This window comes from Cotesia glomerata, linkage group LG7 (genome assembly GCF_020080835.1).
Source record: "Cotesia glomerata isolate CgM1 linkage group LG7, MPM_Cglom_v2.3, whole genome shotgun sequence".
Lineage (NCBI taxonomy): Eukaryota > Metazoa > Arthropoda > Insecta > Hymenoptera > Braconidae > Cotesia > Cotesia glomerata.
This window is the reverse complement of record NC_058164.1, coordinates 1,383,996-1,400,919: the sequence shown is the minus strand read 5'-3', so window position 1 is coordinate 1,400,919 and position 16,924 is coordinate 1,383,996. Positions and strand designations below refer to the sequence as shown.

The following is a 16,924-nucleotide window of genomic DNA, read 5'->3' as shown; positions in this document are numbered from 1 at the left end:
CTTACAAAAATATTTTTATGACTCTACCTCCATAACATCATTTATCAATCCTACACCATTTCCAGATAATCATAAATTCCATCAGTCAATATTATTCATACCTTATTAAAATTACCTAATACCAATCTCTATAAATAACAATTTCCAACTGTGAATCCAACAATCAAAATCATAATAAATTCACGATACACTTTTATTGATATTTAAAATTTATTGGTGACATCGCCATGTATACTGAATAAAATATAATCGTGATTTCAGCATGCATACATCAAAAAAACAAAGCTGCAATCGCCAACATATGATAATAAACCACCAACAAAAACGTAAACGTTACGCGATGTAGAAATCGCTGGTGGATGCTCATACTCAATCTGAATTCAATCCGTGCAACTGTCTTCGCTGAGTAAGTATTTTTTAGGTACCTTATGTAATCCCCGTTGTATCAAAGTTGAACACACTTTTAGTGTTACGTGAGTGACCGTAGGTGGCTCGATTATTGGTACTGGGTTTGCAAATCGATTAAGATAAGTGACTGTCGAAAAATTTTGTCACTCACAGTTTTTAAAATTAATTTACCCAGACTATTTAACTTACAGTACTAGTATTAATATTATACCACACTAATTGATCGTATCAGTTAGTTTCGGTCTTGGTATGCAAAAAAAAAAAAAATCAACCAAAGTGTTCAGTAAATAAATCAGATTAAAAATTATTACAATAGCTTACAAATGATTTATTGACAGTTCAATACAATTGCAGTACCTCCCGTTTGATAATATGTACAAAATATCTATAAAAAATCATATCAAAGCTCAGAAGTTTAGATTGGTGTAAGTGAGACCAGCAACTGGAGCAGTGAATGCCAAAGGTGATGAGTAAGCTCCAGCGTAGGCTGAGTAAGGCGGATAGTTAAGAGTTACTGGAGCCTGAGCTTGATTTTGAGCCTGAGCTTGATTTTGAGCATGAGCTTGATTTTGAGCTTGAGCTTGGTTTTGAGCTTGCGCGTTTCTTGCATTCTCTTGAGCTGCTTCTTCAGAATTCACCCTAGAAGCTTGAGCTCTCAAAGGAGCAGAGTTTTGCCTTTCAGCGGAGATCCGGTTTCCAAACCTTTGCTGAGCTTCCGTAACTCTCTGGGCTTGTTCGCGTCTCAGCGGTCCAGATCTTGCGTCAATAACTTCAACATCTGAGTCAGGTCCGCTTTCGGGAACAGCAGGTGCTGGAGCAGGTCCGGGTCCACCAGGAAAGACTTGTCCCGGGGCAAAACCAAATGGAGCCACTGGAGCTACTGGAGCCGCTACGGGAGAAACTGGAACCGCTGGAGCGATTTCTACTGCGGGGGCTGCTGGAACTGCAATGGCTGCAGGTTCGCGACTGACCACGGCGTTGAATCCATTGACGGGGTCGGAGGTGTAGTCGACGATTCTTCTGGTACCGTCGGGTTCAATCAGGCTGTAGCTTCCTTGTACGATATCGCCGTTTCGGGTTTCGTACTGAGCTTTCGAGTCACCGGTCAGAGCGTCTTGAACGTCGTAGGCGAAGGTGTATTGTGGTGCTGCGTCGTAATCTTCGAATCTGGCTGGCACGACTACTGATGCTGGTTGTACTACTGCTGCAGGTTGAACTACTTGCGCAGCTGGGGCCACTTGTACTATCGCAGCTTTTGCGGTGAAGGCAGCTGCCAAAATCACGATCAACTGAAATAGTTTATTAATAAATTATTTATTTATCTATTTAAGGCTACTAAAACATTAATAGATAAATTACTATGAATAAATTTTTAGTTAAAAAGAAAAAAAAAAAGAAAATTAATAATTTCTGTATTTAATTTCAAAGAAACATTTTGTAATTTAATCCCAAAAATATTTGATATTCTGCGATTGTTTAATTCACAAATTTTGACCTTATATGCACGCTAAATTATGTATAATCAGTTTTAAAATTTTAATACAGTTAAATCGTATTGAAATTAAATTTAAAAAAATTGACGAACTAATTTAGAAAATATTTTTGGTAAAAATTTTATTTTTAAGTAAGGGATGACAAAAAATTTTATCTATAATAAATTCATAATTTTTAAGGAATTCTTTGCTAATTTATGTAAAACACAAAACTTCAAAGTGTTTTTTTTTAATGATATAATATGGTAAGGGATATTTCGTCGATGATTGATAAAGTACAACAAAAAATGTCTAGTAAGCTTAATAATCGCAGGCTTAGTTTCTCACCTTGCAAGCCATGTTTAAACTGATATCACCAGAAGACTGATGGCTTAGGGTGAGATCCATCGTGTATTTATACAACGGGATGTTACCAATCCGCGATGGCAATGACCGGTGAGGAGGTATATCTATAGCTATTACTATAAAACCAATATAAATACGACACCCCCACCAAAAAGTATTAAATGTATGCTATGACCTCTCCGCCTCATAACTATGTGCCGTTTACCAATGCACTTACTTATACTTAACTTATATGTTTCTCCATATCGGCAAGCTGCGTCAGGCGCCTTCTACTTACATTACATATTACATATTGTATTAAGTCAATATAATTTGTTTTGCCAGTTCGATGGCTGTCCAATACGCGACTTGACAACCAAACGTTACAGATTTTTTACTTTATCCTTTTTCGTCATCACTGTTTTGAGCGTAAGTACTTACTGTTTATTCATTTTTTCGGGTGTTAATTTTGCTTGTGGGTAATGGGGTAATATTTTGGTGTTTTTTGCGTTTAATTATGACTATTTAAGGAGAAAATTTCAAATTTTTAGAGACAATAAGTAATTCTGAAAAGTTTCTTAAAAATTTTTTGTTTTAAAATTAACATATTTTTAATATTTAAAAAAATTCAATTATATTTTATAATTTCTATGTTTCAGAAAATCATAAAATTGTCTAAAATTTTTTAGATGTTGAAAATAATTAAAAGTTTGTCTACAATAACTTGTAGAATTTTGATATTAATTACGAACACTACACAGAAAAAAAAAAATTAACTTGAATCAAATAAATCAAATAATTTTGAAGAATTTTATCTTTTTGGTTTGAGTTGAAAAATTCTTAAATTAAGAAATTTTTCTTGGTTTAAGTAAATTTTGCTTGATTCAAAAATTTTTTGTCTTGATTCAAGACAATGAACCTTTTCAAAATTATTTTCTTGATTTAAGAATTTTTCTCTTGATTGAAGTTGATTTTTTTTTCAGTGTATAAAAAAGTTTCAGTCTAATTCAATAATTTCTGTATTTTTATAAATAAAATTTGAAATGGCTTTTATAAAAATTTGAAATTGACTTTTTTGTATTTACAAAAAAAAATAAATAAAAGTTATTGATATTTTTCAACTATTTTATAAAATTATACTTGAGAAATTTTGTAAACTGTTAAAACATTTCAGAAATTTTTTAAAAAATTATACTAATGTTTCCAGAATATTTAAAAATATTTTTAATGTGTGTGAAAAATTCTACAGTGCATAAAATTTTTTTACAATAGTATACCCAACAATAGGATTAATAAATACAAAAAATTATATTTTTAAGTACAACACAAAAATAATAACAACAATTAAATAATAATAAAAAGTGTAACCTTCGACATTGTAATTTTATTATCATGAATATCATTACTCAACCAAATAGAAAATTAGGTAATGTGTAAGAGTAATTTATCGCCGCGACGTCTCATTGTCACGTACCGCAAAGACGTGTAAAGAAAGCATCACATAATTCTAAACTCGTCTCGCACATTTAATTAACTCATCAACTTAACAGCCATAAACAAACAACACCTTTTATTTTCTCACTCTCACAATAAATTAGTCAGTAAAAATTATGACGTAAAAAGTATGCTCAGTTCCGGATCTACCAGCTGAAACTATATTAGTTGTATTAAATTGAATTGATGCCTAATTTCGCTATGAATAAATCATAAGATCGTCTAGACGACGCATTAGTCATATTTCTCTCGAAATTCTTTCTACCAAAACATTTTTTTACAAAAGTCTGACGTAACTAATTATCAGAATTTCAAACGATCTTTGTGATCTAATGATTTAAAAACTAAAACATTGTTTCATTTGAAGGCTTTGATTATAACAATTGTAATTATAACGGCTATTAAACTAAAAAATAATAAAATAAAAGTAAAATGAGAAAGTTTAAAATTTATTAATTAGACATGGGCAATTCAATGTCAATGGCCTATTTATTATTATTTATTCACTGTATTCAATTCTATACATGCTTCAATCAAGCATTGCTCAAGTTCTTTGTATTTCTTATTAGCTTTTTTTTATTGTTGAAAATCACGCGAAAATGCCTGGCACGTTGTGTTAATGTGGTAAGACTTGGCGAATATCCACTTTCGCGTGTCTGCCTTGAAAACTCTCTTACTAATTCCATTAATCTTCATAACTATTTTATTTACTAATAAAAATTCTTTTCGCCAACCTTGAAAGTTCGTACAAATTACTTTACACGTCAAAAAAAAAAAAATAACTGTTCCATTTTTTCTTTTACTCAATAAATACATTTAGATTTTTTAAATTAAACCATAATAAAATCTGATCCGACAAAAATCAAGTCTGACCCGAATTTACTAAAAAATTTCTGCTTTAAAATTATTCATAGAGAAAAATGAGCAGAGTAATTGAATGTTGAAACTAACAGTTTTTTTATACTCTCTTTTGCTTTTTTTATTCGTCCAATATTACTCAAATCTAATTGAATATTTATTATTCATTTCTTTCTCTTTATTTATTGCTTATAAATGTAAATATATATAAATATTTATTGATTGTACATCGACTGATCTATAAATAAATGCAAATAAAAATGAATTTAAAAATCACATTCTCCGTAGCAAACTGCCTAATATTTTTTTTTTAATAATTTTATTAATTTACATACTAAATTAATCCTTAATTAATTTATTTATTTATTTTACAATAAAAAATAAGTTCAGAAATTTTTTTACTGAGAAAGCCAATGTGTAAAATATTAATCGTTTTATTGTCATTGTTTAATGTAATAATAATAATATAAAAATTTGTAATACATAAGTATATACATGTGACTAGGTCATAAATGGCTACAAGTTAAAGTTTAAAATCTAAATGGATACACTGGGGCCGGAATTGGCGCAGGAACCGGAGCAGGCCCAAAGAATGATCTTGCGTAAGGGAACGGCGCTGGCGCAGGCGCAATCGGACCTAGAGAAGAAAATGGCGAGTATGGAGAAAATGGCGCCGGAACACTTGGAACTGCCGGTACTGCAGGAGCAACTGGTACTGCTGGAGCAGTTTTTACAACAGCTGGTGCTACTACAGGTGGAGCTGCTGGTACAGCATTAACGACAGCTGGTTCTCGATGAACAACGGCGTTGAATCCATTTATCGGATCCGCAGTATACTCAACAACTCTTCTCGTTCCATCGGCTTCAATAAGACTGTAACTTCCACTGACGACATCGCCATTCCGCGTTTCATGTTGAGATTTTGAGTCTCCGGTCAATGAATCTTGGACATCGTAAGCGTAAGTGTACTGCGGATGAGGATCATAATCCGTTGAAGCCTTAACAACTGGTACTGGTGGTCCTGCGATAATTCCTGCCTGAGCGACTGCTAGGATGGATCCAAGTGTTACCAAAAACTGTTAACAGAAATAATGCAGATATTAGAATAAAAATTGATATTTTATTTCACAAGGTTCAATTATTGGAGATTCAACTTAATTCACTCGCGGAGCAGTATTTTATTTATCCACAAAAAATATAGCTCACCTTAGTAGCCATGATGACCGTGATTGATTTGTTATAACCCGGAAGTTTGCTAACGAGTACGAAAGCAAGACTGATGTACTGGTTATTCGGAGCAAACGTTTTTATAGGAACACTTGTGCTCTGTATAATTAATGTACGCTATAGCTTGCTGGACAATGACAAATTCTTCCGGGGCGGAGGGGCGAGGACAATATATCGTGCAATACACTTAACTTGCATTGTAAATAGTTTGGCCATTGCGTACGTGATTTTGTTGACGAACGCTCTGGGAAAAGTTTCGAAGCGACGTTACAATTTATGGCCGACCGGTACTTTCGCTTTTTTTTAAATGCTCATCATCGTTATAAGGATCAGCGCTAGTTTTTTTAATGGTTCGATTTTTTTGAATTATAGAAAAGTACAATTTGGTTGTAAGCAACGTTAGATGCTTTACTTACAAGTTAGTTTGGGGGAAAGTATTATTCATTACGTGACGAGATATATTTCGTAAAATGGAATTTTTTATGGATGGAATTATTCTAGCCGTTAATGTTATTTTGTCATTTAATTTTAATGAGATTATACATGATATCGTCATAATCATAATTCAAATGTTTATTATATATTAATTTGAAGAATTATTTATTTATGTATTTATCAAAAAGTTATGCCAAGGCCTCATAAGTCGAATGAAAAATTAACAAAAAACATAATCATCATATATTCATAATAAAAATACATTTCATAATAGTACATCTCATAATACATTTATAATAGTATTGTTTAATAAATAAATTTAAATTTATTGAATTTAGAATTTAAGGAGCAAATTTTTATTTTCTAATCAGAATAGTACACTGATAGAAGCATTTATTTGTATTAAATAATATTTGTTAAAAAATAACAAATTATTTATTAGAGACCACTTTTTAGTATTAAACAAATATTTCTTAGTATTTAAAATCATTTGTTTGTATTTAATAAATCTGATATTCATTTATTAAATATTAATAAATCTTTGTGAATACTAAGAAATATTTGTTAAATTAAAGTAACAAATGGCTTCTAATAAATGATTTGTTAAATATTAACAAATCTTTTTAACTATAAACAAATTCTTTTATCAGTGTATACTAGAAAAGTACAGAAATGAAAAGAAATAAAGGTAGTATCAAAACAAAATCAAAATCAAATTACTGTTTTTCTTCATTAACTTTATCAATTACGAAAATTATTTTTCATCTAATTAGAAATTTTTTAAATGAACATTGAGCTAAAACAATTTTAATAAAAGTAAAATTTCTTTGATCTTTTTTGATTTATTTTAATTTTGTAATTTAAATTTAAAGTTTTTTCAAAAATAAATTGATTTTTTATTTAAATAAATAACTTATTTACAAATTTTTTGAAGACTATTCTTTGCTTAAGAAAATTTTTAGTAATATATAATTTGCATTTTTTTGCTCAGTATATATTAATATCTTGTTATATAAAATGAATAAAAAAATAATTCAATATTTTTCTTCAATTCGTTTTTTTCTTAGTAAAAAATAAAAGTTTTTATTGAATTTTTTTTGAGATTGAGGTGAGTGGCGTTGTATTGACTGTAATAATAAAACACATTTAACGTGTCACGCCTGAGGTGTTTGATAATTTAAAGTGAATTTTTATTTATAGCAACATAATCGATTGAACTTAGCAAACGTTTTTTTAACGTTTATTTAAAATAAATAAACACATTTAATAATAAAAATAAAAATAATAAATTAAATATTAACAAATGACTTGCATTTTTACAGTGCGAGTAATGATTAAATTATTTTAATGACACGAATGAGTGTATCAATATTATTGATATTCAAGGCACTGATATACTTTCACATCCTGGTTGACTAATTTTTGACGAGCGTCAATGAAAGATGACATAAATAGATGAGTATTTATTTTATAATTACAATATTTAAAAATTTATTTTTAATAAATTTTATTTAATAAATCACGAGTAATGAAAATACAGCGAGAATTAAAATAAATCGAATTGATTATGTTGTTGAGGATAATTTATGTGATAGTGATTCACCCACATTGGAGCTTGGTAACGTAATAAGGAAAGAAGATGAGTTGTAACCTTGACAATGAGACGCTTGAGAAGTGGGTCATCGCGCCCGGAGCGAGATATAACACACACGTCTGCATCTCGATCCACGATCTACAGAGCGGACGACTTACTAACTTACATAATAACGCTCGGAGTTTCCGAGGTCAGCGACTCATCATTGACTCGTTTATTCTTCCTCATATCTTACGATACGTCTTCATTTATACTTATTGGCCGTTAACCTGTTTATTTTGATGCACTTATCGATTTATTTATTTTTTATTAATATTTTGTATATTATTAGTATGGGCGTTAAATCTTTTTATATAAAATAAAAAAAAAAAATTCAAAATCTTCAAATAAAATTTTTTTATTTAAGAATTTTATTAAAATAGTTTAAAATACGAATTTCGGAAAAAATAAACCCGAAATAATTTTAAAGTTATGAAAAATTCACATTATTTCATTAAAATTATTATAAAATAAAAATAAAAATTATAATAACGGTAATAATCATTTTTTTTTATTTTTTTTTGTAACAAAAAATGGAGCGATCATTCTGAGGGTGCTTGCTTTTCAGGAAAATTGTGTGTGTGATACAATTATTATTATAATTTTTATTTTATAATAATTTTAATAAAATAATATGAAATTTTAATAACTTTAAAATTTTTTCCAGGTCCATTTTTTCCGATTACTTTAAAATACATATTAGCAATTTTTTTAAAAATAGTATTTCTAATGCTAATTATATGTAAATGAAAATAGATTGTAGTTCTTATTATATGGTATTTTAAATACCTTAATATAATAAAGATTAACATATATTCAAAATTTTAAAAATATAACTCGAGAAATTTTTACAACTTAATTATTTTCACAGTTTTAAACTTTTTTAATTAATGTAGGTAGCATGTTAAATTTTTTTTTACAAATAATAATTGAATTACAATTAATTTCTGCCAAGAATAAAATTAAGAAATTCAAAAACAAAAACTACAAATTAGGCCATTTGAAGATTGCCATGCACACGTAATAACATCGTTAGTCCTCTGATTTCGTAATAACATAAAATTTCTTGGCGAATCCTATAATCTGCGCAACCGGAATCGCGGATTGTTACATCAAATGTAACGTGATCATATGAGCATAAAGATTTGGCAGCAGTCCAGCTGCATTTAATTAAAATTGAGAAATAAAAAAAAAACAATACTAATTTTTTGTCAAATTAACTACCGTCCTGATTAGCTCTATAGTTTACAAGGATAATTTAGTAGCAGCACAGGTATTTATTTAAAAAACCTTTTCTTCGATTTAAGCAACCGTGTTCTCTTTTCTTTTTCTCCCAATACAAGCGAAAGTAAAAATAAAAGTTTGTTCTTTCTTGGCGATCTAGTTCTTCGAGCGTCTACCTACTCTTTTTTTCGTCCACTTACTTACTATTACATAACTGTATGTCAAAGTGGCTGCTATACAGTTTGTCAAAATGGGAGACAAGATAAGAGCATTGTCGATAGCTTTCTTCATACATTCATACATAAATAACTTTATTAAATTATTGTGTATATGTATGTATTTGTTATTTAATTTTACTTTTAATATTTTAATATTATTATCGATTTTATCTGATTAATATTTTTTTTTAACACACACCACTGTTATAAATACTTTCACTGAATATAATTCAAGATCTTAAAAATACGATTGTGGTAATTTTGTACACGGAATATCGTTCAAATATTTCGTAATAATTTGTTACCTATTTAAATATCAAAATTTAATTATTTTCAAGCACATTGTAATGTGATGCATCGAGTGCAATTTAATGAGTAAATGCTGGCTGATAGTTCATTTTTTATCTTAATTGTATCATATTTAAAAGCTGCGATCGGTGACATTTAAACTTTTTAGTTTCATGTATTTTAATTTCAAGTTCAAGAGCGCAATTAAGTTAATTACACCCGTATAATTTCTTCGTTGCTCAATGCAAGCGCTTTAGAGCACTACACTTTCGATTTCTTAATTGTCTGTTTGCTGTCAGGTAGACCACCGGACGCAAAAATGCTTTTTGCCAGGCTTCAAACCCCAAGTAGGTCGAAGGATTAAATTAAGCCAAGCTAAATTATACCTTGTTTTAATTACTCATTCTTTAATAATTTTTAAGCACTTATTTAATTGTTTTTGAGAGGATTTTATTGAAATATATTTGACGTTATAAGTTATAACAGAAAATAATATGTCTGAAGTAATTCATTTATGGGAACCAAGTATTAAATCTCTTGAATATATAATTCAAGCTTTAAAAAAATTTTTTTTTCAAATGACGTGACATTAAAAAGTTGAAACCGGTCAGCACTGAGTTAGTGTTCCATGCATACAAAATTAAATACATGTATACGTATATATGTTTCAATGAGATATCTGACATCTTTATTATACACCAGATATTGCGGCTGATGCGTGCTAGTGGAGTCTTTTGACAGAATTGTTTGAAACTAAAAAAATGAAACTTTATTCTTATTTTTTCAGTATCTTTTTTTTTTATTTTATAGTTTTTTTTCTTATTACACTGTAAAAAATTTTTAAAAAATTACTTTAAAAAATTACAAAATGCATATGTAGAGATTAAAAAATTAATTTACCTTCCGTAGTTTGATATAACTAATAATTTTTAGCATATAAAAAAATTGCATAAATATTATTTTTGAATTTATACAGGGAAAATTTTTTAAGAAATTCTTTTTATAATAATTTATTTACTAAAAAATCCTGAAAATTGCTATATGTCAGTTAATTTCAGTAACATTAAAGTAGTTTATTTCATTCAAATAAATGCAGTGATAATAATAACTAGCAGGTCACCCCGGCTTCGCACAGGGTTTTTGTATTTAACAAAAATTTTTAAATTAATTATAGCCTAGATGTAATATAGCCTATGTCACCTGGAGATAGTGTAGCTTCCCAACGGTGAAAAATTTTTTTAAATCGGTTCCGTAGTTTTGGAGCCGATTCAATTTAAAAAAACAAACGAACAATCAAATTTTACCTCTTTATAATATAAGTATAGATTATTTTTGATTTGGCAAAAATGTTAGGCTTAGAAAAAAAAAGTAGGAGTTTGCAAATAATCGAATTACGAATTATTCGTCTTGAATTCAAATCAAATATTCGAAGTATTTGAATTGTGAATGTACTCTGAGAGTTTAAAAACCTAACCCCTCCTAATTCGCTCAAATACGGACACAGAAAGATCTAACGTTGAAAATTATAAATGAACTCTTTGAGAGTTTGAGACCTGATTCACACCAATTCAGATACACAGACACAAAGATCTAATTCATCAGAATTCGCCGTAATTCGCAGGAATTCAGACACACAGACTCAAAGATCTAATTCTTCAGAACTCGCCGTAATTCGCAGAAATTCAGACACAAAGACTCAATGATCTAATTCTTCAGAATTCGCCGTAATTCGCAGAAATTCAGACATACAGATAAAAAGATCTCAAATTCGGACGCTGAAGGATCTAACGCTGAAAATTATAAATGAACTCTTTGAGAGTTTTGAAAGCTGACTGACACAAATTCGCCCTAATTCGCTCAAATTCAGAAGCAGAAGGATCTAACGTTGAAAAATGTAAATGAATTTTTTGAACACTTATAGAAAATTACTACCAAATTTGGAGTCTGTAGGAACTACAGTGTGAAACTTAAAAATTTTCATTATTAATACCCACCCCCGCAATCCCCTGTGGGATGAAATATCGTAAAATTTTTTTATAAATGATTTTTACATCACTTATAGAAAATCCTATCAAATTTGGAGTCTGTAGGAGCTATAGTTTGAAAAATAAAAATTTTCATTGTTAATGCCCACCCCCACAAGCCCCTTTGTGGTGATCTATCATAAAATTCGTTCATAAACTATTTCTATATCTCTCACAGAAGATTCCTATAAAATTTGGAGTCGATAGGAGCTATATTTTAAAAACGGGAATTTTTTATTGTTAACAACTCCGCAAACCCCTTTGGGGGAGGAATTTCTTAAAATCCGTTCTTAGCTGACCTCTACATGGAAAAAGTAATATTCCTACCAAATTTTAAGTATCTAGGTCTGATGGTTCCCGAAATATCGTGATAAGTGACTATATAGATAGGAATCTCTTATAATAATATATATTTATTTATTATTTTTACTTTTGATGTTAGGATTTTTTAACAAGGCTTGAAAATAAAATAAATTACATAAAAATTTGAATCAATGTTCTGAAAAGACACTATTGATATTTCCAAACTTAAACTTGAAATATTGTTTAAAGTACTTGTTAGTAATTTGGCATAAGAAAAATATTTTAGCTAAATAAAAATTTATTTTAGTTTAAAAATTTCGTATTAAAATTTATTTCCGATTAAAATCCATATTCACTCTAGAATAACTTCACTGAAAAAGAAACTCCAAATTTACTCCGTATGCGGAGTGTTATATTTCTTCACTCCAGTACTCGCAGTAATGGGAGTTAAAATTCACTCCTGATTTTTTACAATGTATCCTCATCAGCAGATGAAGAAGTTTACATTTATTTCATGGATTTATTAAAAAATTTGTTTAGTAGAAAAAATATTCCAGTCAAATTTTAATTCTAGATTTAAAAATTCAATTTTATAATATGTCTAGCAAAATAAGCGGTAATTAGCTAGTCATTTGTAAAAGCCATGAAAAAAACGTAAAAAATGATCAGTAAACTAAAAAATCAACAAAGAATCTTTTGAAATAAATTAATCTTCGTTTGCTATAAAACAATCTTTATTCTAAAATCGGTTTTAATTACAAAGAAACATTAAAGCTTATTTATTACAACAAAAGTAATTAAAAATAATCCGTAAATCATAACTATATCTATACAAGTCAAAAAGTGCTCTATTATAAAATAATAAAGTGATTCAGTCATTTTAAGTTTGTGCTAGTGCGGTACTAAATTAACTAGTGAAATTTAGTGGTAAAGCTTGGCCAAAGGTGCAGCGTAGGCGAATGGTGCTGGTGCAGCATGAACCAAAGGTGCTGCTTTGAGTACAGGGGCAGCATGGGCAAGGGCAATTGGAGCAGATGCGGGTTCTTTGCGAACAACAGCGTTGAATCCGTTGATGGAGTCGGCAGTGTAGTCAACAATTCGTCGGGATCCATCAGCTTCGAGCAAGCTGTAGCTTCCATGAACAGAGTCTCCATCTCGGGATTCGTATTGCTGCTTGTTGTCGCCGGTAATTGAGTCATGGACGTCGTACGAGAAACTGTATTGTGGGTGAGGGTCGTAAGCATCTTCAGATTTTGCCAAGACAGGAGTAGCGATCTTAGTTAATGCTGGAGCTGCGTAGGCCGCTGGTGCAGCGTATGCCAATGGAGCGTGGTAACTTGCTGGCACGAATCCAGCGTTTGCTGCGGCTACGAGTGCGAAAAGGGTGATGAACTGAAATATGAAGAAATTTTTTTAAGTAAAATTGTTGTTATAAATAATAATAAAAATTGCAAAAAAAATTAGTAAAAATTTGAATAGTATTGAATTTTATTTAGTTCGAAAATTAAGTAATAATTTGTGATTAATTAAGGATTAGATAAATTAACTAATTTTTTTACCTAAAAAAATTATTTTTATTTCATCAATAAAAATTTGAAAAATTGACTAATATTTTAAATGAAAAAATTTATTGAAAATTTAAACTGAAAACTGTTTTTTAAAATTTGTTTCTTTTTGAAAATTTCTTAAGCAGATTGGAAAAAAATATATTATTACTTATGTCTTTTACATTTCAAACGTTAGAAAAAATAATAAATCTAACATTTTATTATCGAAGAAAAAGAAATTTAAAAATACTAATCAATTAACGAAGAAAAATATGACGATTACAATTTTAAGCAATGAATTTTCTACAGAAAATTAGTCTTTGTTAGTGATAATTTATTTCGAAAATATGAAAACAGTTATACCTTGAAAGCCATTTTTGAATTATGTGGAATCTGACGAATCAGTAATACTTGTGAAACAGACAGTTGTACTGAATACAGTCTCTTGCGTCCTGCGTCCTTTATACCCCTTGCGTGCACCCCTCTACTGGTTGATTCCCGGTGATTCCAGTTAATGGGACCCCAATTCGACAAAGTTCTTTTTGGATAAGTAGTGGTTACACAAACTCAGCCAATCTTCTCGTTATTACGCTTACCTTGTTGATGCAATTTCATGTATATGTATATATAACTTATAAAGAACGTGAACTTCTCAAGGACGGTCAATTTAATTGCAAGCATAATTATTATAAAAAGAAAGAAAAAATTGAATCTAACATTATATTTTAAAAATCTTTTTGTGAGATTATTTTTCTGAAAAAACAAAAGGATTGAAAATAATTACTCATCTACTGAATGCCCATAAGTAGGAATATCTAAATGAGTTTTAAATAATTTTTAATAAGAGATTCACGAAACTTATAAAAACTTTTTTTCGCTAACTTAAAAAAGTTTTTTTTTTTTTCAATTTTCACTAATAAAAATCATTTAAACTATGTAAAATTTAAATTCTATAAAATTTTTTTATCAAAATTTGCATTTTTCATGCAACTTTTCTTTGAAAATGATTATAAAATGTAGTGGAATACCTGCAAGCTGAAACTGTAGCTGTAGATAGTTTAGTTGAATTTAAAAATACTTTAATCACCTTTTTCAACATGATAATTAATAATTGCAATTTTTATTTTAATCTCATTTAAAATATTATTTTATATGTTGAATTATGACTTTAAATTATTTCTTAGTATTAAATGATCTATTTGTATTTCATTAAAATTTAAAATTTAATTTAATTGTAAACCTTCAATTAATTAAGTAATCTTGTACTGAGTTATATTATATACAAATGCAAACCGATGTAAATCAATGTATCTTAAATAATGATGGCTCTGGAGCTTAGATTCCAGAGTCAAATAAAATTTTATATCTATCTATCTATAGAAAAAAAATTTCAACAAAAATTTGTCAGAAAAAAATTACTTTCTTTATTATGCACAAGCTATTTACAGCAATTAAAAAAAAAATAAAACCAAAAATTTAAAAAGCCATAAAAAAAATAAAAATAAAAAAAAGGATATCGCTAATTATACTGGATAATAATTTTTTCATACAAAAACACCATCAAAAAGAAAGAACTTAGTGGTGGTAGACGGCCTCAGTGTAGTGAACAGGTGCTGCTGCGTAAACTGGTGCAGCTTTGTAAGCTACTGGAGCAGCTTGGTAAACGGGAGCAGAGTGATAAACTGGAGCAGCTTTGTAGGCAACTGGAGCAGCGTGAACTACTGGAGCAACAGCTTTAACAGCAACAGCAGCGGGTTGTTTTTCAACTACAGCGTTGAATCCGTTGACATCATCAGCAGTGTAGTGAACAACGCGGCGAGTTCCATCAGCTTCAACAAGACTGTAGCTCCCTTCAACAACATCTCCGTGGCGAGTTTCCTGCTGGGTCTTTGCGTCACCGGTCAAGCTGTCGTGTACGCCGTAGGAGAAGTTGTACTCTGGGTGAGGGTCGTACTCAGTATCCACGGCTTTGGTTAGAACCGTCTTGGCTACGGGGGCGTAGGCAACCGGTGCTGAGGCGTAGTGTCCAACACTTAGGTGAGCTGGCGCCTGGTAAGCGTAGGGTACTACTCCTGCATTAGCGACTGCTAAGAGGGTAGCGAGAGCAACAAACTGAAAGCAAATAATTAATCATTAACGTGTTATTGGTGAAGTTAATCCACGGATTTGCTGCAGAATTAATTAACACACACTTTATGCACAAATTTTAATAATTAATGAGCAATTTTTTTATATTAATACACAGTTTAAAAATTTATTAGTTATTTTAAGACCAAAGATTTTCAATATTGATAAGTAAGTTTTATGCCAAATCGATTTCTCTAGTGATATGTTGTTCAAGTATGTAAATTAAAAATTTTTATGTTCACTATTATTAAATAAGAAACAATTCATTTAATGTTATGTTATCTATGCAGCCCATTACATATTTAAGCATTAATAAGCTTGACAGTGCACCCGAAGCGAAAAGAATAGACCTTATTCCTATGTTAGAATGGTAACCATTATTACAGTACATAGGAACGGAAATTTTTTTAAGAATCCTGTGTAAATTTGCTGTCGTATTTTAGCATCGGCGCGGCTGTGACAAAAGCCGCGCGGAATTCTATTTTCGATGTTAAATAAAAATTATTGTTTTTGAAGCTAGAGTTCCGGAAAACATGTCTTTTTTTCAAAAATTTCCTCTTCTTTAAGGATCTTTTTTCTGATTTTTGATATCACCTACAGTTGATGAGTTATTTATAAAAAACTGAGATTTTGTATTTTGTTTATATTTTTTGTTAATAACAAATTCAAATTTTTATCAAAAAAATGAAAAACAACAACATTATTTTCAGAATTTAATCCCGTGTATCGAATGAATAATTATTCATATTTTTATCACAATTTCTAAGATTTTTCTCAGCAAATTTACAATTTACAATGTAAATAAGAACAAAATCTATTCTTTTCTCTCCGGGCATCTATTCGAAAATTAAATAAAATATTGCAACATTTAAAATTCAGGGAAGATTAACTTGGAAAAATTTTGCTGATCAGAAAGCCGGGAATCGAACCCAGATTAATAGTGAGTACATAAATTTTAAATTCACAGTATTAGAACAACATATCACTAGACAGACTGCTTTGGCACAATTTTATGTTTAATATAGCGATAATACACTTAAATGGCAAAATTACCTTGAACGCCATTATTTATAAAAATATTATTAGTGTTTCTTAGATCACGGAGGATCGAAAACTGATGGCTAGATTAATAATTTTGGAACTTATATATGACTAGAGCCACTTGTAGAAATTACGAGTCTAAATAATAAAGCCTCTCACTTAAAATAAAGTTAAATGTTTTTAGCCTTGGGAAGTTAGATAGGTGATACAATGTAATGTGTGTTGTATTTTTGTTTGATATGTTGCCTAAGTGATCAGATAGCCATCTGTAATTTTAAAT

General features: G+C 29.6%; 3 protein-coding genes across 3 annotated transcripts; all 3 read right to left on the bottom strand.

Annotated features, from left to right (window-relative positions):
• Positions 1–712: 712 nt before the first annotated feature.
• Positions 713–7,949, bottom strand: LOC123268529 (translation initiation factor IF-2-like). Its single transcript, XM_044733687.1, has 3 exons — positions 7,945–7,949; positions 2,229–2,264; positions 713–1,697 (listed from the first exon to the last, which is right to left on the bottom strand). The coding sequence occupies exons 2-3, from the start codon at positions 2,238–2,240 to the stop codon at positions 816–818; spliced, it is 894 nt and encodes a 297-aa protein (XP_044589622.1). The 5' UTR covers positions 2,241–2,264; positions 7,945–7,949; the 3' UTR covers positions 713–815.
• Positions 5,215–5,795, bottom strand: LOC123268964 (larval cuticle protein A2B-like). The gene is made up of 3 exons (XM_044734431.1): positions 5,784–5,795; positions 5,330–5,653; positions 5,215–5,274 (listed from the first exon to the last, which is right to left on the bottom strand). Exons 1-3 carry the CDS (start codon positions 5,793–5,795, stop codon positions 5,215–5,217), a joined length of 396 nt encoding a protein of 131 aa, XP_044590366.1.
• Positions 7,950–12,753: 4,804 nt separating the features above from the next.
• LOC123268963 lies at positions 12,754–16,761 on the bottom strand. Its single transcript, XM_044734430.1, has 4 exons — positions 16,657–16,761; positions 15,054–15,588; positions 13,840–14,042; positions 12,754–13,321 (listed from the first exon to the last, which is right to left on the bottom strand). The coding sequence occupies exons 1-4, from the start codon at positions 16,666–16,668 to the stop codon at positions 12,851–12,853; spliced, it is 1,221 nt and encodes a 406-aa protein (XP_044590365.1). The 5' UTR covers positions 16,669–16,761; the 3' UTR covers positions 12,754–12,850.
• Between the last annotated feature and the right edge of the window lie 163 nt (positions 16,762–16,924).